Source organism: Rhodotorula graminis, assembly GCF_001329695.1.
Source record: "Rhodotorula graminis WP1 unplaced genomic scaffold RHOBAscaffold_11, whole genome shotgun sequence".
Taxonomy (NCBI): domain Eukaryota; kingdom Fungi; phylum Basidiomycota; class Microbotryomycetes; order Sporidiobolales; family Sporidiobolaceae; genus Rhodotorula; species Rhodotorula graminis.
This window is the reverse complement of record NW_017264938.1, coordinates 1-19981: the sequence shown is the minus strand read 5'-3', so window position 1 is coordinate 19981 and position 19981 is coordinate 1. Positions and strand designations below refer to the sequence as shown.

The 19981-nt window shown below is 67.9% G+C and overlaps 8 protein-coding genes across 8 annotated transcripts; 5 read left to right on the top strand and 3 right to left on the bottom strand.

Annotated features, from left to right (window-relative positions):
- Positions 1 to 35: 35 nt before the first annotated feature.
- On the top strand, positions 36 to 2667 carry RHOBADRAFT_54985 (uncharacterized protein; the record flags this gene model as incomplete). The annotated part of the gene is made up of 11 exons (XM_018417599.1): positions 36 to 171; positions 346 to 372; positions 441 to 460; positions 590 to 687; positions 789 to 807; positions 878 to 1084; positions 1152 to 1238; positions 1338 to 1643; positions 1726 to 1809; positions 1885 to 2244; positions 2329 to 2667. The coding sequence occupies 11 exons, from the start codon at positions 36 to 38 to the stop codon at positions 2380 to 2382; spliced, it is 1398 nt and encodes a 465-aa protein (XP_018269251.1). The 3' UTR covers positions 2383 to 2667.
- Positions 2668 to 2928: 261 nt separating this feature from the next.
- On the top strand, positions 2929 to 5964 carry RHOBADRAFT_66759 (uncharacterized protein). The gene is made up of 6 exons (XM_018419071.1): positions 2929 to 2989; positions 3080 to 3860; positions 3937 to 4718; positions 4812 to 5241; positions 5353 to 5888; positions 5953 to 5964. Exons 2-5 carry the CDS (start codon positions 3096 to 3098, stop codon positions 5863 to 5865), a joined length of 2490 nt encoding a protein of 829 aa, XP_018269250.1. The 5' UTR covers positions 2929 to 2989; positions 3080 to 3095; the 3' UTR covers positions 5866 to 5888; positions 5953 to 5964.
- An 883-nt stretch (positions 5965 to 6847) lies between these two features.
- Positions 6848 to 8745, bottom strand: RHOBADRAFT_54983 (uncharacterized protein; the record flags this gene model as incomplete). The annotated part of the gene is made up of 4 exons (XM_018417598.1): positions 6848 to 7086; positions 7226 to 7272; positions 7375 to 8281; positions 8343 to 8745. 4 exons carry the CDS (start codon positions 8743 to 8745, stop codon positions 6941 to 6943), a joined length of 1503 nt encoding a protein of 500 aa, XP_018269249.1. The 3' UTR covers positions 6848 to 6940.
- Positions 8746 to 9435: 690 nt separating this feature from the next.
- Positions 9436 to 10833, top strand: RHOBADRAFT_54982 (uncharacterized protein; the record flags this gene model as incomplete). Its single annotated transcript, XM_018417597.1, has 2 exons — positions 9436 to 10198; positions 10262 to 10833. The coding sequence occupies 2 exons, from the start codon at positions 9436 to 9438 to the stop codon at positions 10831 to 10833; spliced, it is 1335 nt and encodes a 444-aa protein (XP_018269248.1).
- A 305-nt stretch (positions 10834 to 11138) lies between these two features.
- Positions 11139 to 12641, top strand: RHOBADRAFT_65400 (uncharacterized protein). The gene is made up of 6 exons (XM_018418699.1): positions 11139 to 11195; positions 11514 to 11633; positions 11702 to 11763; positions 11831 to 11849; positions 11968 to 12192; positions 12276 to 12641. The coding sequence occupies exons 1-6, from the start codon at positions 11181 to 11183 to the stop codon at positions 12516 to 12518; spliced, it is 684 nt and encodes a 227-aa protein (XP_018269247.1). The 5' UTR covers positions 11139 to 11180; the 3' UTR covers positions 12519 to 12641.
- A 34-nt stretch (positions 12642 to 12675) lies between these two features.
- RHOBADRAFT_54980 (uncharacterized protein) lies at positions 12676 to 14791 on the bottom strand. The gene is made up of 6 exons (XM_018417596.1): positions 14721 to 14791; positions 14583 to 14661; positions 14342 to 14515; positions 14081 to 14279; positions 13414 to 14020; positions 12676 to 13342 (listed from the first exon to the last, which is right to left on the bottom strand). Exons 1-6 carry the CDS (start codon positions 14779 to 14781, stop codon positions 12717 to 12719), a joined length of 1746 nt encoding a protein of 581 aa, XP_018269246.1. The 5' UTR covers positions 14782 to 14791; the 3' UTR covers positions 12676 to 12716.
- A 233-nt stretch (positions 14792 to 15024) lies between these two features.
- On the top strand, positions 15025 to 17256 carry RHOBADRAFT_54979 (uncharacterized protein; the record flags this gene model as incomplete). Its single annotated transcript, XM_018417595.1, has 3 exons — positions 15025 to 15194; positions 15267 to 16650; positions 16751 to 17256. The coding sequence occupies 3 exons, from the start codon at positions 15025 to 15027 to the stop codon at positions 17177 to 17179; spliced, it is 1983 nt and encodes a 660-aa protein (XP_018269245.1). The 3' UTR covers positions 17180 to 17256.
- A 34-nt stretch (positions 17257 to 17290) lies between these two features.
- Positions 17291 to 19950, bottom strand: RHOBADRAFT_54978 (uncharacterized protein; the record flags this gene model as incomplete). The annotated part of the gene is made up of 10 exons (XM_018417594.1): positions 17291 to 17368; positions 17480 to 17614; positions 17681 to 18231; positions 18297 to 18471; positions 18563 to 18636; positions 18711 to 18900; positions 18970 to 19052; positions 19123 to 19274; positions 19342 to 19864; positions 19944 to 19950. 10 exons carry the CDS (start codon positions 19948 to 19950, stop codon positions 17336 to 17338), a joined length of 1923 nt encoding a protein of 640 aa, XP_018269244.1. The 3' UTR covers positions 17291 to 17335.
- Positions 19951 to 19981: the final 31 nt, after the last annotated feature.

Sequence of the window (19981 nt, the reverse complement as noted above, 5' to 3'; positions counted from 1 at the left end):
CCTGAGCCTCGCTTCTCCCACGCACGACCACGACCATGAACGCGGAAATGCTCGACGCGCTCGGCGGCATCGCGACCGGCTCGGGCGCGAGTGCGGCAGGAGGACGAGGCGCCTTCACCTCGGGTCAGCCAGCAGCGTTCGCCGCACAGGCACCACAGCGACAGCTCGACCGTGCGTCCCCTCTCCCCCTGCCCGCGTTCAGCCCAGACGCGAGACTGGCGAGATGATGACTGACCTCTTTGCCCCCTCTCTTCTCCCCCCCCTCCCTGTCGCCGCCCGTGGACGGTCGTTACCTCGATGTGCCGCCATGTGCATGCCCGACAACTGCGGCTGCCGCGCGAGCAGTCGTCTTCATTCTGGACTGCACGGGCTGTGAGTCCCGCTCGCTGCTCATCGCCCGCATGACCTCACACAGCTCACTCTCGCTCCGCACCGCGCAGCCATGGGCTCGTACATCGCTGTGAGCACTCTCTTCATCCCTCGATCCCCTGCGCCCGACCCGAGCCAGAGCTGACACGGCCGCCCCTCGCGACTTTGTCTCCCCTCTTCCCTCCCCACTGTGCCCCGACGCCCTTCTCCCCTCGTGCAGAGCGCAACCAAGAACATCGAGCTCATCTGCGAGAACATCGTCCACTCCGGCAGCTTGCCCAACGCCGACTGCCTGCGCATCGGCCTCATCGCGTACCGGTGCGTCCCCGTTTCGCTCTCGTCGAGGCGGCAGAGCGCCGTGTCGCGCTCCCCTTTTGCACCTTGGTGCCAGCCCTGACATTCCTTCGTCCTCCCTATAGCGACTATCCGCCTCAGGACAAGTACGGCTCCTTCGAGCCTCGTTTCCGGCGCGACCTCCTCTGACCGGCGTCCCTGTCCCTTGGCCCACAGCTCGTACATCACCAAGTCGTTCCCGTTCACCTCGTCCGTCCCGACCATGAAGGAGCAGCTCAAGTCGCTGTACGCGTCCGGCGGCGGCGACGGGCCTGAAGGCGTCACGGCCGGCATCAAGGCGGCCATGGAGCTCGACTGGCGGCCCGAGGCGTCCAAGATGTGCGTCCTCATCGCCGACGCGCCCTGCCACGGTATCGGAGAGGTGCGTGGCTCCTTCTCTTTGTCCTGTCGGCGCTCGAGCGCCGAAACCTGACTTGCCGCACGCGCAGTACGGCGACGGGTTCCCGCAAGGAGGGCCCGATGGCGAGGACCCGCTTCTTCTCGCGAGGCAGATGGCCGCCGCCGGCATTCCTCTCGTGCGTCTCAAAGTCCCTCTTGTGACCCGGCGCACGCCGTCGCAGCCGGTCGAACACTGACCCATGTCCCCCCTCCCGTCCCTCTCGCCCGCCTTGCAGTTCGTCGTCGCCTGCGAGCCCGCGCTGTCTGGCTACCAGTTCGGCCTCGACTGGTTCCGCGCCCTCACTGTCATCACGTCGGCCGTCCTCGTCCCGCTCACGACGGCGACGCTCCTGTCGCACGTCATTGTCGGCTCGGCGCTCGAGCACCTCGAGATGGAGCGCCTCATCCACGAGGTCGGCCAGGCCGTCGCCGAGCGCATCCACGCCGGGCTCCAGACGGTCGACGACGTCGCCAAGGAGCTGCACGAGCGGCTCCTCCTTCGAGGAGAGGAGACGAAGCAGCTCAAGTTCGAGTCGATCCATGTGCGTCGAAGATCTCGCCTCTGTCTCGTCGGCGCGCTCTCTAGACGCCCTCAATGACTCACACGTTTGCCCTCGACCGCAGCGCGACACGGACGAGACGCGGCATAACGTCGACACGTTCGTCAACGCGCCCGACCTGCAGTCGGCCAAGCCTCTCTTGCGCAAGGTGCGTCGAGATTCACCTTTTGGAGGAAAGACGGAGTTTCGCGCTCTTGACTGACTCCTGCTCTCGCCGGTCCAGGTGCGCGGTTCTCGGTTCACCGACAAGTACCTCGCGTCGCGGTACAACTCGTCCTTCATGCGCGGTCCCTCGTCCGACATCCTGTACCCGACCCTTCCTCCTCGGCCCGGCACGATGGGCGCGTTGAGCGGCAGCCGAGGCGCGCCGGGCTCGCCGCCGCGCAAGATCATCTCGGAGTTCAAGCCGTTCGTCGGCGGCGCCGGAATGAGCGTCGCCGACGCGCCGATGGGCCTCGGCGGCGGCGGCGGGGCGGGAGAGGACCAGAACGCGGCCAAGGAGGAGGTCAAGGAGGAGCAGGACGAGGTGGACCGGCTCGCGCAGAGCGTCGAGCTCAGGTTCGCCGGCATCAGTCTTGAGCAGGTGCGTCGCCAAGTTCCCTTGAGACTCGAGCCCTCTCGCGACACGCCTCGATTCGGACTGACTCGTCTTCCTTTATGCTCGCAGGCCAAGCGTATCACGATCGCGAGCGCATGGCGCACGGCTGCGCCACGCGCTTGAGCCGGTCGCGCTCCGCCAGCTTCGTCTCGCCGTCGCCCACCTCGTCCTCTCGCCCTCGTCACGAACCCCTCGCACCCCCAGCATGTCTCCCTCTCGTCGTCTACGATACCCTCGCCTGCATCCCTGTCTATCCGCACGCCTACCGCCTCGCCTTCGTCCGGTCGTCCTCCTCCCCTGCCCGCTTCTTGCCGTTCCTCTCTGTCTCTCTCGCTCCTTCTCTCTGTCTTTAGTCGACTCGACCTCGTACAAGTCGTGCTGCGGCAACGAGTCGAGCTGGTCAGTTGCACCGGGAGGGTTGCGCATGATCCCGCGAGCGACGAGGGATCGGTACGTTGCCGAGAGAGATCGCCCAGAAAGTGGAGGGAGTTTGATCAGAGAAAAGGGCGGCGGTCATCGACGCGGGTGCGCAGGAGGGGGGGCGAAAATGCGAGGCGGTGCGGTCGTCATCGAGAGGATCGCCTGCGGGCGCGCGTCCTCGCTTTGCCGGAGCCTCGCCTCTCTCCCTCTCCTCCCTCCTCCTCCTCCTCTTCCCACTCGCCTACCTCGCGCTTTCGACTCGCGAGTCTTCTGCTTCAGCTTCATCCGCACCACCCACCACCACTGCCAGGTGCGCTCTCGTCTCTCTCCCCCCCTCTCCCCCACTTCCCCCCCTTCCTCTCCCGGCCGGCGCTGACGACCTCTTCCCTCCCGACGTCAGTTCTACCTCGTCGACCATGACCGACGCGCTCGCACGCGTCCCTCTGCTCGGCAACGACCGCGTCGAGCAGGCCGACTTGACCATCACGTCGCTCGCCCAGGCCTACGGCGCCCTCCAGGCCGGCAAGATGCCGACCTCGGACCAGCTCGTGCAGGGCATCCGCAAGGTCCTCTCGTCGTCGCTCCTCCAGCCCGACATTGCGGGCATGGCGGCCAAGAAGGTCGGCGGCGGCAAGCTGTCGAACCGCGGCCGCAACGTCGTCGTCGCCGAGCGCCGCGTCCTCGAGGCCATCGCCCGCCTCGTCCTCGAGAAGAACGGCGACGACACGCTCCAGCAGTTCATCTGGGAGGCCCGCCACGCCGACCTCGAGCACGTCGACGTCGACGCCGACCTCCACGTCGAGCTGCCGCACGTCCCCGTCCCCTCGGCGGGCGAGGTCAAGGACGCCGGCAAGAGCCTCCACGAGCTCGTGTCGCTCCTCCTCACGTCGAGCGAGCTCCGCAACCTCCTCGCCGACTCGCTCAACCTGTTCCGCGACCTGTTCGCCGACGCCCTCGACGAGGCCGCCCAGGCCCAGATCAAGACGATGCGCGCCTCGAAGAAGGCCGCGCGCCGCATCCGCCCCTCGAGCGAGCAGCGCGAGCAGCACAAGACGGGACTCGAGGCCGACCACTGGGAGGACGTGCTCGGCAACGCCCAGGACGTGCGCAAGAGCATCCGTCGCGGTTACGAGGACAAGCGCGACGACATGCTCCGCCACGGCGTCAAGAAGGGTCGTGCGGTACGTCCTCGTTCCTCTCTCTCCCTCTCCCTGCGAAGCTGCGCCGTGACTGACTCGCTCTCGCCGGTCCCTGCAGCTCAAGGAGTACGTCGAGGAGAAGCTGCCGACCGACACCAAAGACGCCGTCATCGAGCGCTGGCGCGCCATCGTCGACGAGATCCAGTCCAAGCCCGAGTACCAGGACGCCGTCAACACGCTGAGCGGCCTCGGCCGCAAGTACTTCAACCTCGCCAAGGACGAGCTCAAGCGCGCCGCCGAGCAGTCGTCGGCCAAGCTCAAGGACGTCGACGCCGAGGTCAACGACGAGGCCAAGGACGCCGTCTCGCTGTTCCGCCACCTCGTCGAGCAGTTCACGGGCCCGATCGACGGCGCGCTCCAGGCCGCCGACCAGCTCCACACGGACGTCAAGGGCGACGACCGCATCCAGGCCATCTGGGACGACTTTGAGCAGCTGTTCGACCGCGCCCTCAACGACCCGGGCTACATCACGAGCAACAAGGCGTCGCGCAAGTTCGAGACCATCTACGACCGCGCGCGCGACGTCGTCGAGTCGAACGCCGACTGGAAGCGCGACGCCAACGCGTTCGTGTCCGAGATGCAGAAGCTCCTCGACCACGCCGCCAACGACCGCGCCCTCATCGCCGTCGGCGACGCGTTCGAGGACCTCGGCGACGCCTTTGCCGAGTTCGGCAAGACCGGCTACAACCTCATCGGCGTCGACGGCGGCGACCTGTGGAAGGACGTCTCGACCGTCTTCCTCCCGCGCATCCTCGGCACGCTCAAGAAGATCCCGCTCCCGCGTGTCGAGTTCTCGTCCGAGGACTTTGACCTCGTCGTCGACAACATCTCGTTCTCGGCGTGCGTCCCCGTTCTCTCTCTCTCTTTCTCTTCCTCGTTGTGCGCGACCCTGACCCTTCTTCTGCCTCCTCCTCCTCCTCCTCGCCGACACAGCGCCTCGTTCATCCCCGACGCCGCTCACTTCAAGAGCAACGTCGAGTTCCACACCAAGAAGGGCTACGCCGCGTACTCGTCCGAGTTCGTCACCAAGACGACGCTCGCGTTCGCCGGCCTGCGCCTCCAGGCGACCGACATCTCGTACTACGCGCACAAGAAGACGGGCTGGATCGGCCTCGAGGACGCCGGCCTGCTCGACATCTTCATCGGCTCGGCGCACGACGACAAGGCGCAGGACGGCCTCGACGTCACGCTCGTCCTCAGCAACGCGACCGAGTCGGACCGCGAGTCGTTCTTCAAGCTCGACAAGGTCGACGTGCACCTCGAGAACTTCGACATCAACATCCGCCAGAGCTCGAACCCGATCCGCTCGTGGCTCGCAAAGAGCGCGCTCCGTGGCTACATCGAGGCCAAGGTCAAGGAGGTCGTGCGTCCCCATTTCCCTTTGTGTCCTCGTCGTCCTCGAGGGAGGCGGCGCTCGTCCAGAGTCAGGCCCTGACTCTTCCTTCCTCTCTCTCTCTCCTCCCCTCTCTCACAGATCGAGGAGCAGGTCTCGGCGGCGTTCAAGGCGCTCGACAAGCAGCTGTACCTCCTCCACTACAAGTCGCTCGGCGCCGCCGGCGCCGCGCCCAACCCGCTCGCCTACTTCAAGGGCCTCCTCAACACGGGCTCGTCGGCGACGCCCTTCTACGGCGAGGTCACCGAGGCCGGCATCCGCAAGGTCGGCCCCAAGGGCGAGTGGGTCCTGCAGATCGGCATTGAGGACGAGCTCATCCCGGGCGCGCGCACCCGTCTCGGCCGCAAGGGCGAGGACATCGTCGGCCGCAAGCGCTCGACCGAGGCGCTCCTCGAGGAGGGCCGCCAGGAGCTCATCGGCGCCGTCACCGACACGACCGGCACCGACTCGCTCTCCCAGGCGTACGACGAGACGGCCAACAACCTCGACGAGGCTGTCGACTCGGAGCGTCGCAAGGCGCTCAAGGTCGCCAAGCGCCGTGCGCGCGAGGAGGCTCGTCGCGAGGGCTGGCGTTCCGAGGCGTTCGACCTCTGAGCGACCTCGCTCACGTTGTCGTCGTCGCCGTCGTGATCGCCTCGGTGGATGAAGAGCAGGAGGCTGTCGTCATCGAGCACCATCGTCGTCGTCGACGGTGCCCGACTCGCTTTCCGTAGTTTAGCTCCCCCTCTTTTCAGTTCCTCTGTGTTCCCACCCTCAGTGCCCCGTGTAAATACTCTTCACTCCTCTCTCCTCTCTGTCGTGCGAGAGACGAGCGAGAGGCGGATCGTGCATCCTGTGAGAGCGGGCGAAGCACGAGAAGCAGGCTCTGAGAGACGCTCGAGCCGCTGCTACGACCCTGTGGCCGCCTGCCCTGTGTCGACGTCCTCTCCTCCGTGCACTGAGCTACGAGCGGATACAGATGGCAGACGGTTCCGTCACGAGCAGCTGAACGACGCCGACCGAAAGATGCTCCTCCTTGTCTTCGTGCAAGGGCTTCGCTCGTCGCTCGTTGAGACGCTCCCGCTCCCGACTTAGATTCAACCAGAGTCGAGCACTACGTGCGAGTGCTCGGTACCTGCACGAGCTTCAGCGACGCAGCAGTGTCACGCCGCTCGGCAGAGAATCGTTCGCCTCGCACGGACCGCCGCACTCTCAGGCTTCGCTCGTGACAGCACCGCTCGCGGGTCATTTGCCGGGCAGCTTCCCATGGCGCGACGGCTTAAGCGCAGCTGCGCACTCGAGCCAAGCGAGTTCTCGAGAGAGCAGAACCGAGTGCCGGCTCGTCTCGTCGCACTCGGCGAGGGGGCGTGCGTTTGACCGCAAGCGCTTTCGTCTGTCTCTTCCGAGACGCACTGTCATCGCTCGCTGTCCACCTCGCGCTCGAAGTGACGCCGGGCCGCCAGCCCAGCTTGCGAGGAAAAGGCGCCGACGCCGGCCGCGCCGTCGGCCTTCTCAAAACACGCTTTCGAGTACCGCAGCGCGTGCGACGGCTTGGCGCCTTCTTCCGGCTCTCGCTCTCGCAGACGACGTTACGAGGAAGAGAGAAAGAGGCCGCGTCGTCGTTGCAAGTAGCATACAGTCGCTGCTCGCAGTCGGGCGAACGGCGCCAAACCAGCCTTCCTGCCTCCGATTATGCCGCACCGACCCACAGCTTGACCGCCTCGGCCCGGATCCATGTCGTACAGGCGTAGGCCTCGGTACCGACGGCGCCATGACGAGCGGACGGTCGAGCACGTGAAGCTGCCGTCGAGCCGTTTGCGAGCAACGCCGCCCGAGCTGCGGGGGCGGTCGCGGCCAAGGTCAGTAAGGCGCACATGCTCGGCGAGATGGAGGGAGTGCTCCAAGTAGACGGACGGCCGAGGGCTGGGCCGGATGGGAGGAAAGAAGGGGAAGAAGGGAGGAAAGGAGGACGCACTTGTTGCGCCGCCGCGACCGCCGAACGTCGCCTGCCCACCCCATGTCCTTGACGATACCGCACGGCAGCACGAGCCGAGTGCGAGGAGCTCACGCGTGGCTCACGCCGCCGCCCGTCGCACCTCGTCCCGCTCGACTTCGCGCACGAACCGCCACCAGCTCGTGCCGAACCCACGCGCAAAGGTCGCGCGCTGGATCTCGACGGCGCCCGGGTCGTCGCTGCACGACGACGGCTGCTCGATGAGGAAGTCGACGCCGGCGTCCTTGGCCGCGTCGAGAAGCGCCGCGGTCGGGCGCCCGGTGGCGGTCGCGCGCTCGCTCGCCCCGACGTCGAGCTCGTCCTCCTCCTCGTCGTCCTCGCTCTGGACCTGCTCCTCTCGCTCGTCATCGTCCTGCTCGTCGTGACCGTCGAGGTCCCGCAAGGTCCCCTCGGCCCGCACATGCTCGACGGCGCGCCACCGCATGCCGGCGCGCAGCTCGGCGCTCTCGAACAGCGAGAGGAGCGTCGCGCGCAAGGCGTCGAGACCTGCCGGGTACAGGGCGATGTGCAAGTAGGGCGGCGGCGGTGCTCGAGCTCTCGCGCCCTCGCCCACGCCCTCACCCTCGCCGGCGCCGAGGACGAAGTGCGTGCCGACGAGACGCGACCACGCGGCGTCCCAGTACAGGCCGGCGGTGCGCAGCGACGGGAAGGCGGGCCCGGGTGGTGCCGACGAGTCGCGCTCGTCGTTGCGCGGGAAGAGGATGTCCTCGGCCGTCGCGTCGAGCGACAGGCTGCGGAGCCCTGCGGCGACGGAGCGGACGAAGGCGCGGATGGACGAGGGCGACTGGTCGTGCGAGCCGGTGTGTAGGAGAAGGTGTTGGAGGTGGGGGAGGGGTCGGCAGTCGGGGTGGGCGGAGAAGGGGAGAAAGTCGCGGCGGAGGGAGCACAGGCGGAGGTCGAGCGAGGTGAGGGCGGCGAACGAGGGTGGGGGAGGGAGAGGGAGGTCTGGCGGCGGCTCGAGGAGCGGGTAGAAGGTCGAGACGAGGGTGCACTGCCGAAAGGACAGCGCTGCGAGGTCTGCGCAAGGAAGAAGAGGATCAGTTGGTGTGGGAGGGACGAGGAAGGCGGTGGGACGGACTGGATCCGACGGCGACTTGATCGAGGTGGACGCGCTCGACGTAGGTGAGGACAAGCTCGTCGAGGCTGTCGCACTCGCGCAGGACGGCTGCGAGGTCGTCGTCCTGGTCGTCGCCCCACAGCTCGAGGTCGAGGCGCTTGACGAGGCGAGGGAGCTTTGCGAGCGGGTGGCGGGCGAGTTTGGCGAACGGGTCGTACTCACGGCGGTGGTACAGGCTGACCCGGTCCTGCGCGAGCAAGAGGCGCTGGGCGACCGGGGTCCACGTCGAGTGAACGAGCGACAACGAGTCGAGGAGACGACGGCCGCGTCGCGCCTCGAGCGGGTCGGCTGGGTCTAACGGGCTCGCCGACAGCTCGATGATGCGCGCCACGAGCTCTGGCGGCAGATCTGCGAAGCGCTGCATCGTCGACGACAGCCGACAGCCAACGAGCGGGTCGACCCGACGGCTCAGCTCTCTGGCGTCGCTCCATCTCGCCCTGCTGCGATGCTAGCTAGCCAGAGCCGGTCCCACCCTGTCCTGCAGCACATCCCGCCCCACTGCGACGCGCGAGCGGCGACGTCACCCCTGTCGACTTCATCGCCCCGAACCTCTCGTCCACCTCGTCCACCTCTCACCGCAGCGTCGAACACGCCGATCGTGCCTCGCCAGGCCGCACAGGGCGACGCACGTGCTGCTGAGCCTGCAGCGGTACTCGCCCACCGCCCTGTTCGGTCCCCTCTCCCCCCTCGGCCGACCGGCCAGCCATCTCGCTCGGTCGGCTTGCCCTCCCGCCAACTCGCCCCGGTCGCCCAGATTCAGCTGCGACAGCCCTTATGGCATCTCGCTCGACTCGGCGGCTGGAGCGACCAGCGCTGCTTGGCTCTTTGCCTGTCACTCTCCGTCCTTTCGCCTGCTCGCGACCACCCTTGTCCTCTCTTCTGCTGGCTCAGCCGCAGCTCCCGCTGGTCGATTTCGTACACTCGCTCTGCGAGCCTCACTCGGCATCCTCCCACTCAATCGGTGCGTCCCTACCCTCCCTTCCCCTCTTCCTGGCGGGCCCCAAGCTGACCCTTCCTCTCGCGCAGGTCCTTTCCGCCCCACCTCATCGCCAAGATGCACCAGGCCCACCTTCCCGCCGTCCTCCTCCTTTCTATCCTGTCCCTCGCCTCGGCCCTGCCCTACCCCTACCCGTCCGCGCTCGACCTCGTCCCGTCGTACGCTCGCGCCAACTCGACGACGCCTCTCGACGAGCGCCAAGCCTGGCAGCAATCGCTTGTTCGGCGACAGCGTGTAGCCGCACCGGTGGTCGCTGCGACGCCCGTCGCCGTGCGACCAGGCGCGGCAGCCGCAGCGGCGGCGGCGGCGGCGGCGGCGGCAAGCAGCTCAGCTGCTCTGAGCGCCGCACAAGCGGCAGCTCGGGCCGCGTCCGACGCCGCCCGGACGAGCGCCGTCATCAACCGAGCTACGCGTGCCGCGGCAACGGCGCTCCCGGTCAACGTCAAGGCCACTGCCGCCCTTGCCGCGACGAGCAGCTTGGCGTCCGTTCCGGCGACCCCGATTCGCCCTCGACCGGCGCCGTCGGCGTCGAGCTCCGTCACCGAGGCCTCAACCACCACGGCGTCTTCTATCGCGCTCGCCACGTCTTCCACGCCCATCTCGGCCGACAGCGCGACCGACGAGACGAGCAGCTTTTCGTTCGACCTCACCCCTTCCACCGCGCCGCCGTCTGCTCCAGCTCGTTCCTCCGACATCAGCCGTCAAGCGTCAGAGAGCAACGTCGTCGTCGCAAAGAGCTCGGAGAAGAGCGGCAGCGGCAGCATCTTCTCGCCGTCCTCGAAGCTGTTCGCGGTCGGCGTCCTCATCATCGTCGGCATCGGTGCGTCCTCCCCCATTCTCTCTATGGCGGACCTCTCGACTGACTCTCTACGCCCACGCCCAGTCGTTCTCGCCGTCCTCGCCGCACTCTTCGTCATCAAGCGCGCGGCACACTCGCGCCGGTACGCCGACGAGCGCGACTACCCGCACGGCCTGCCGCCGGCCATCCTCGACGAGCTCAAGGAGAAGCCGCACTCGAGACGCTCGGGCTCGTCTCCCGGCCACGCGTCGCTCCTCGCCGATGCACAGCCGCCCGCAGGAGCCGAGGCGGCCGCGCGCGAGTGGAACGCTCGAGCGCCGGTCGCTCGGGTCCCGCCGCCGCCCTTCGTCCCGAGCTCGACGCCGACGAGACATCCTCTGCGCCCGTCGTCGCCTTCTCGAGGGTCTGTCCCGCCGCCGCCACCGCCCAAGCCCATCCTGTCGACCGCGCCGCTTCCGACCGTCGACGGTGCGGCTCGTCCGCCCCCTTCTCGTCACTCGCCTCCCTCCCTCGGCCGCCTCGTCCCCGATACCGCTCGGCCATCGAGCATGTACGAGCCGGCGAGGCCGCCGCAGCCGTCGGCGCTCGCAGAACTGAGCCGGCACCGGTACAGTCCGCCGAGGGGCAGGGAGAGCCACCTCCGACACGAGCTCTAGCCGGTCTCGAGCTTGCCCGTCCAGCAGGAGTAGAGTCCGTGCTCCACGACGAGCTGTGTAACGAAGCATGTTTGTCGTCCGCCGACGCGTCGAGAGCGAGCAGCGAGCGAGAGGCAAGTCACGAGAGAGAGGAGGAAAAGGACGAGCGGGTTGGCCGCGCTGCGGCACAATCACACGTGTCACAGCCTGACGAGTCGCATGAGAGCACGTTCTGCGCAACTCGAGACGTGAGAGTGAGCGAGGACGACATTGTCGACGACGACGAGGTGCTTCGCTCGGGTCGACTGTCTGCTCCCACCGACCGCGTCTCGTCTCGCGGGCACTGCCGCGTACGACAATACTCGACGATGAGCTATCAGCCGGTGCGTTCCGTCTCTCTCCCGCCTCGCCCGTCCAGCTCCCCGACCCTCCCTCGCCGGCCGCCCTTTCACCCCCACCTCGTCCTCGATGGCGCCTTGCACGGCGCAGGGCGCTGCGGCGGTGCACGGACACTGTAGCTGACAAGCCTCGCCTCCGCCCGCATGCCCCGTCCGCCTCGCCTCGACCCCTCGCCGGCCGCCCTCGCACCTCGTCGCCCGGCGCACCGCCTCCTTCGCCTCCCTTCCCTCTCGGCCAATTCGCCCGCTCCCTCTCTCGTCCTCGACGCCCACCGTCCGGCTACACCGATGTCTGCACGACAGGGCGGCGCATTCCGCCGCAAACTCGTCATCGTCGGCGACGGCGCGTGCGGCAAGACGTCGCTCCTGAGCGTCTTTGCCATGGGCGAGTTTCCGAGGGAGTACACGCCCACCATCTTTGAGGTGCGTCCCTGTCCTTTCCCTCGACTGTCGTGGCGCGAAACTGACAAGCGAGCGTGCGCCAACCGCAGAACTATGTCGCCGAGATTCGCCTCGACGGAAAGGCCGTCCAGCTCGCCCTTTGGGACACGGCGTGCGTCCCCTCTCCCTCACTCTTCTGCGCAATCTTGCGGCGACTGATCCTGCGTCGACATATGCAGCGGCCAGGAGGAATACGAGGTGAGCACGCGCTCGAGCTGTCGGACGAGGCGGCGCGGACTCGGCGGAGATTCCGAGTTGTGCCCGGCCCACCTCTCGAGCGCAACGCTGACACTTGCGCACCCGTCGTCGCCCACAGCGTCTACGCCCCCTGTCGTACTCCAAGTCGCACGTCATCCTCATCGCGTTCGCCCTCGACACGCCCGACTCGCTTGAGAACGTCACGGTCAAGTGGATCGAAGAGGTGCGCGAGCTGTGCGGGCCCAGCATCCCGGTCCTGCTCATTGGCCTCAAGATGGACCTGCGAGACGAGGCCATGCAGCAGGGCGGCGGCGAGCGCGGCAGGTTCGTCACGACCGAGCAGGTGCGTCCGAACCTCTCCCTTCTCCCTCGCCCTCTCTCGCGATCCCGAGCCTGACGCCGCCTCTCCCTCCTCGCGTCCCTCAGGGTCGGCAAATGGCGGCGCAGATTGGTGCCCGCTCGTACCACGAGTGCTCGGCGCTCCTCAACTCGGGCGTCGACGAGACGTTCGAGGCGGCGACTCGCGCCGCCATGCTCGTGCGCGGCGCCGGCGCCGGCGCGAGCCACGGACATGGCCACAGCGACGACGACGGCGGCAAGGAGCGCGAGAGGCGGAGAAGGGACAAGGACGAGGGCGGCGGGGGCCCGTGCGGCTGTGTCATTCTCTGAGCAGGGGCGAGGACGACCGAGGATAGATCGAGGGCGACGCTTTCTTCTCTTGCGGCTCTCTGTACACTGCTGTCTTTTCTCCTCTTCTTTTACGCATCTTTGCAACACGTCTAGTCTTTCACGTCCCTCGTCGTCGTCCGAGCCAACGAGAGAGAGTGAGAGAGGTTCTCGAGCTGCGTTGCAGGGCGCTCATGCCGCTCACGCTTCGTCCTCGAGCAAAAAGTCCTCGACCTCCTTGCGCATCGCCTCGACGCCGTGTACCACCCGCTCGCCGACAACCTCGTTGTGCTGCTCGCTCGCGTCCCGCTGCGGCGCCGGTCCTCGCTGCGGCTGCTTCGCGAGCACGGCATCGCGCACGAACGGCGGCAGGACGAGCTGCTCAGGTCGCGCTCGACCTTTGGCGACGGGAGCCGTGACGGGCTCTTGCAGGACGAGCAGGCAACCGTAGCACAGGTGCGGCGCGAGGGTCGGCTCGCCCTCGGCTGCGGCGAGACCGCCCGACGGCTGCACCGGATCAGGGTCCGAGGCTGCGTCGCCGACGACGAGGTGTGCTGCACTCGGCGCGTACGGCGCCCGCACGCCGCCCTTGCCCTCGGGCAGCTGCACGTCGCGGCTCGCGTCGTCCTCGAGCGCCGCCTTGGCGCCGACGAGGTCGGCGATGGTGATGGCCTTGCGCCACTCGTCGGCAGCAGGTTGCGCCGGGAGGCCGCACAGGGCGCAGAGCGGGAGCGACGGCGACGACGAGCGCTGGCCGAGCTTGTGCGCCGTGCGGAGGACGGTCTGGGCGGTCGAGGGGAACGAGGCGTCGAGTGAAAGGACAAAGTCTGCGCGAGAGTACGGCATCAGTGACGCCAGCACAAGGTGCTGGGAGGCTCGAGAGAAAACGAGAGCGCACCGTCGACGAGGGCCCGCACGCTCCTCCCCTTTGCGCTCGTCTCCTTCTCGTCCGCCTCGCGCCCGACCGGCGATGGCGGCGGGTCCACGTGCCGCAAGCCCGCCGTCTCGCACAGGTGCCTCGCCTCGCGCAGCGACACGAGCGCAAGGGGCCGGACGACGAGAACCCTGCCCTCGGCGCCGCCGTCGGCGGGGCGCGCGACGTACTCGGCGCCGATCTCCTCACCGGCGCTCCAGCCGCGCCCGGACGCCATGCCGCTGAGCATGTCGACGGCGAGGCGAGTGCCCGTCGAGCCGAGGAGGAGGATCGAGGCGCCCGTGGCGCGGGCGTGAGAGAGGAGGAGGGCGTGCCGGAGCGAGGCGAGGAGCGAGTCGCGCGAGGTCGGCGACAATGCGCCGAGGAGCGTGACGAGCTGCTCCTTGGAGCTGAGGCGAGGCGGGCTGCTGGAGGAAGAGGCGACGGGCAGGGCGGCCGAGGATGTGCTCGCGACGAGCGGCTCGGACGAGGACGAGTGCGCGGTCGAGAAGACGTCCTCGATCTTGAGCGCCGTAAAGCGGAAGGGCGTCGAGGATGCGACGATGTCGGCGATGGAGGCGGACCGGTCGGGCTGCGGGTCGGCGAGGGATCAGAGCGAGCGGTGCGGGTGAACGAGGGAGAGGAGACGCACCTCGTCGCCCGTCACGCTGCTCTCGTCGACGTAGACGACCTCGCAGTCGGCAAAAGCTGGCGCCTTGAGCAGGCCGTGCTTCTTGGACTTCTTGCCGGTAGTTGCAGCTCGAGGGCTCGGTCCCGCCGTCGGCGCCGAGTCAGTCGGGGCGGGCTCGAGATGCGAGAAGTGGGCGACGTTGAGGAGCTCGAGGACGGCTCTGCGGCGTCATGCAGGGTCAGGAGAGAACGCTGGCCTCGGGCAAGAGGGCATGTGGCGCACCTGGAGCTTGCGCCACCGCTAAAGGCGACGACGACCTTGGCCGACGGTGGGCGGTCGAGCCGGCGCGGCACAGGTGCGGGCGATGCATGGGCGTCGAAGCCGGCGGCACTGACCGTCTTGGCGCCGTCGAGGGCGCGGGTGAAGCGGTTCGAGAGGGTTTGGCGGAAGCAGTCGCTGCACGGAGAGCGAAGAGAGGTGAGGTGGTGCGAGGGGGCGACGAGTGGGAACGGGCGCGACGCACTGGCAATAGGCGGTACCTCGCTGGACAAAGGTCGGTGGAGCGTTGCAGCGGATGCACTGGTCGGGAACGGGTGTCGGTGCTGTCGGCGAGAGACGAGGTGAGGAGAGGCGAGATGGCGAGGGACGAGCGCGGGCGCACCTGAAAGGGCTGCGCTGTCCTCCTGGTCGCGCTCAGACTGGCCACACGAAGCTGCAGCCATGCTTGACCGCGAGAGCGAGCTGGAGCGGTCCTTTGTCGTCGTCGCCTCTCGCTCGAGCTCTCGCTCCTCGTCCGGCTCTGCGCCACCCTCGAGGCCAGCTGTGCCCTGCCCACCTGAGCAGTCACGCCGCTCTTCGACCCTCAACAGCTCGCCGCAGCTCGCCCCATGCGCTTGCGACCTCGCCTCGCCTCGTCATCTCTCCTCCGACACTCGACCCGCCAACCTCGTTCCCCGACCGTCGCCATGTCTGCTTGGAACGGCCAAGACTCACGGTGGATCAGTTGCTATCCCGAGGACGAGCGCGCACGCGGGCAGCACGGGCAGGGGTGGGGCGAGTACGGCCACCAGCCTCACGCCGGACCGAGCGACGGCTGGAACCGAGGCGGGCAGTACCTTGAGCGAGGTGCAACCAGGTTCGTTGCCTTCACACTGTCTCTCTTCGACCGCACAGCCGACTCATGCGCGCCTCCCTTGACCCGAGAAAGCTTCGACCCCGGCCCTCACCACCCACCGCCTCGTCTCGCAAACGAGCCCTACTTCCCCAACCCGCACTGGTCGCACAACTTTGCCGCCCCTCCCGCACCTACCCCGCAAGCCTACCTCGACTACGGCCGCCCATGGGTCCCGCCAATGCCCGCCTACAACCCGGCCTTCGACCACCACTTCAACCCCTTCTCCGCCCCTTTCGTCCCCTTTGCGCCCTTCCACCCGACCCCGCCCGCCTTTGCGCCAGGCGGCTTTTCGCCGAGTAGCTCGGCTGCGTACGAGCGCACAGGCGGCGACGACGGCGGCGCCCGGCAGCGAGATGACGGCCGTGCCGCCGGGTCCCGGGACGGCCAGGCGCCGTCGAGTCGCGGCGACAACTCGGACCGGCCGTACCGCCTGCACGATCGTCGAGACGAGCCTCGTGTGCCGCTCCCTCGTCGGTCCAACTCGCCGGCCCGCAGGCGCGGCGAGTCGAGGTCACGGTCGCCCGAGCCGTACGTCGCCGCTCCCGCGCCGTACGGGCCCGACGGCGAGTACGTCCCGCCCACTCGTCGCGTCCGCAAAGACGTGCGCTCGGCGCCTGTCGTCCCGCCGGCCGAGACGTACCTCGCCGCGTCCTCCCTCCCCTCGACGACCCTCCCCCTCGACCAACCGCTCGACCCGCTCTACCTCGTCATGGACCTCAACCAGACGCTCCTCGCCCGCGCCAAGCGCGACCGCACCTCGTCGAGGTGGCCCATCGCCCGCCCGTACCTGTCGACCTTCCTGTCGTACATCTGCACCCGCAACGACGACGGCTCGCCCCGGTTCGAGCCCATCGTCTACTCGTCGGCGCGCGCCCCGAACGTCCTCAGCATGCTCGCAGCTCTCCAACTCGTCCCGCCCGAGCGCGCGACGGCCTACGTCGCCGCCTTACCGGCGAGGTCGGGCGCGCGACCGCCGATGTACGAGCCGCGCCCTGACGAGGGCGACGTCCTGCGCATGGTCTTTACGCGCTCGATGATGGGCCTGTCGAACGCCGACTACCACGGCGACGTCGAGACGGTCAAAGACCTCGGGCGCGTGTGGGAGCTCCTCGACTTTGGGCGCGAGGCCTTCGACGCCGAGGTGCAGCAGGTCGCCGACCGCAAGGAGCAGCTCGAGGCGGCGGCGACGTCGACTGAGCACCGAACGGCGTCGAACGCGGGCTCGCGCACGACCGCCGAGGAGCCGATGGCGCCGCTCGAAGACGCGCGCGAGGAGCTCACGGGCGAGGCCGCGCGCGTCCGGCACGACCAAGGCCCGGTCCGGCTCAAGAAGAAGGCCAAGGCGCGCTTCAAGCAGCAGCTCGACGAGCAGGGCGCTCGCAGGACGCTCCTCCTCGACGACGAGGCGAGCAAAGCGGTGCGCTCTCGCGCTCTCTCTCTCTCTCGCCCTCTTTCCCTTCCGGCGTCCTCTCTCTGGCCGAGCCGCCTCGCTCACTCTGCCCAACGTCGTCTCACAGGCTCAGCAACCCTACTCGCACCTGCCCGTTGCACCGTTCCTCGTCCACCCGATCCACTTTCCGCCCACGCCCACCGCCGCGTTCGACTCGACCAACCCCGTCTCGGCCCTGTCGCTCGACCCGGCCCACCCGCCCGCGCAAGACTGCGCCCTCCTCATCACCATCACGCAGCTCGAGCGCGCCAGGGCCGAGAGCAACGTCGCCGGCTGGGTGCGCGCCGGTGGGCTCGACGCCATGCGGGACGAGGCGCGCCGAGCGCTCGTCGAGGTGGACGGGCCCGAGGTGTCGGAGGAGCGCGTCGACCAGCAGCTCGTCGAGCAGGGCAGAGCGGTGTGCGCGAGGCTCGGCATCGAGCTGAGGCAAGAGTGGGACCCGGCGTGGCGCGAAAAGCTCTTGCGCTCGAGGCGCCGGGCAGGGCGCGCAGAGTAGCTCTTGTAGACGGACGAGTGTCGACTCGGGTCTGGCGTGCTGGTCACGCCGGTGCAGTACAAGTTCAGGTTCTCTCGATCTCGCGCACAGTCGAGAGCTGCTCTCGATCGAAAAGCGTTCCGTCGCGTCGACACCTCGTTGCACTCGAACCCTCTTCTACCGCATCGTCTTGGCAAACATCGAGGGCGCCTGCAGTACCGAGTGGGAGAGGAGAGATCGACGAGGGGAGGGAGGTAAGAGAAAGAGAGGGTCAGTCGGGAGAGACGGCGCGAGAGGAAAGAGGGGGCGAGAGCGACGCACCTTTGAGCGGATCTGGGTCGGCTCGACGGACGAGACGCCGCGCGCATACGTCTTGGTCGTGAGGACGAGCTCGTCGTAAAGGATGGCGGGCGCCTTCTTGTTGTGCATGGTCGAGGACGGGTGAATGGCGACCACCTGCGGAAGGCAACGGCGTGAGCTCGCGTGACCGAGCACGCAGGAGAGAGCGAACGAGGGACGCACCTGCTTCGTGAGGGTGTGACGATAGGTGCCGTCCTCCTGGCGGAGCGCCGTGTTGGCAAAGAGGCCGCCGACGAGCGCGTTCAGGACGGGCTCGTCCTCGTCGCCGACGCTCTGCTTGCCGTCGCCGAGCCCGAGACGCTCAACGCGCTCGCGCAGCTGCTTGCGCGCATCGAGAACGCTGAGCATGGCCTTGTACGACACAAAGTTGTCCCGGCACCACGCCTTGCGCTCGTCGCGCTCGTCGAGCTCCTCGAAGGCGCGCAGGATGTTGAGGAGCTGGAGGTGGTCGCCGCGACGGTGGACGAACTTCTGACGCGCCGCGTTGGCCTGCTCGCGCGTTGCGGCCGTGTTGATCAGGAGCTGGTCCTTGGACCCGAGGAGCGACACGAGGTCGATGATCTCGCGAGGGCAGCCCTCGGCGAACGACGCGAGGAGGACCCGGGCGTAGACGGGGTCGAGGGGGAGCTGCGCCATTTGTCGACCGACCGAGGTGATGCGGCCCTGCTTGTCGAGCGCGTCGAGGCCGTGCAGCGTCATGAGGGCGAACAGGACTGCGAGGACGAGGATGTCAGGCTCGAGCGACGCGAACGCCGAACTGCGCGAGCAGGGGACGCACTCGAGTCTTTGTCGGGCTTGTCCATGAAGTGAAAGGCGAAGACGTCGGCTTGGCCCGCCGCAAGGAGGTGCAAGAGGGCGAACGTCAAGCTGACGCGCTGGATCTCGGGCTGCGTGCGCTTGTCGAGCGTGTTGAAGACCGACTCGGGGTACAGGCGGAAGCAGTAGCCGTCCGACTGCGCGAGAGGAGAGAGAGGGTAAGTCCGGGAACGCTGGGCACGAGAGAGAGAGAGTCGGGAAGGGAGAGGCGGCGAGCACGAGACGCACCTCGCGACCTGCTCGACCGGCTCGCTGCTTGGCCGACGACTGGCTGATGCTCTCTGTCACGAGTGACTCGATGCCTGTGGGACACGAGAGCGTCAATGAGAGATCTCCTGCGAGATGAAGCCGTTCGCGAGGTGAAGCCGAAACTCACCCGTGCCCGCGTGGTACCGCTTCTCCTTGGCGAGGCCACAGTCGACGACGAATTTGACGCCCGGGATGGTGACCGACGTCTCGGCGATGTTGGTGGCGAGGATGACCTTGCGCGTATTGGGCGGAGCGGGCGCGAACGCCTTGGCCTGCTCGGCGGGCGCGAGCTTGGCGTACAGGGGCGTGATCAGGAGCTGCAGGGACGGAAAGAGCGTGAGTTGATCGGCGCAACTCGAGGAATGAGGAGAGGAAGGCGGGCGCACCGAGCCCTTGCTCGCGAGCGACTTTTCAAGGTCGGGAAGGTACGCCTGGATCGACGTCGCCAGCGACTCGATCTCGTCCTGGCCTGCGGGCGCAGCCGAGCCGAGTCAGTCTCCTTGTACGGCGACGACAGGTAAGAAGGCGGGCGAGCGCACCGGGAAGAAAGACGAGGATGCTGCCGGGCGGATGCGCCTTGTGAATCTGGAAGATGGTCTTGAGCGCCGAGTCGAGGTAGTCGAGCTGGGGCTCGGCCGAGTACATGAGCGTCACCTTGTGCTGGCGACCCTGCACGTAGAGCACGGGAGCGCTGCGCGTTGTCGAGCAAGTCAGGGACCGTGCTCGTTCTCGAGGGGGGAAGAAGTCGGAGGACGCACTGGGAGAAGAACTCGCTGAACCGCTTGGCGTCGATCGTGGCCGACATGACGACGATCTTGAGCTCGGTCGGGTCGCGCTCCTCGACGTCCTTGCCGTTGGCGAGCGCGGCATCGTGGCCGTTGCCGTTGACGTCGGCGCGCGCTTTGCCCTTGCCCTTGGCGAGCCAGGCGCGGTACTTGTCCTTGCGCCGGACCTGGATGTCCTTGAGGAAGCCCATGAGCATGTCGGTGCGCAGGCTGCGCTCGTGGGCCTCGTCGAGGACGACGACGTCGTACGCGTCGAGGTCGCGGTCGCCGAGCATCTCGGCGAGGAGGGCGCCGTCGGTCGCGTACTTGAGGCGCGTGCCACGCGAGGTGCGGTCGTCGAAGCGGACCGTGTAGCCGACGAGGCCGCCGAGCTGCTGGCCCATCTCGGTCGACACGCGCTGGGCGAGCGAAGTGGCGGCGACGCGACGAGGCTGGGTGCACACGATCCGGGGCGCCTCGCACGGGATGGTCGAGCGCACGAGGAATTGGGGGATCTCTGCAGGTGACGAGGGAGCACCGGGTGAGCTAGTTTCCGACGGCGAGGTGGTCGAGGAGGAGGAGGAACGGGGACGGACGGCGCATCTGGAACGTGTTGGCCCGTAGTAATTAGTAA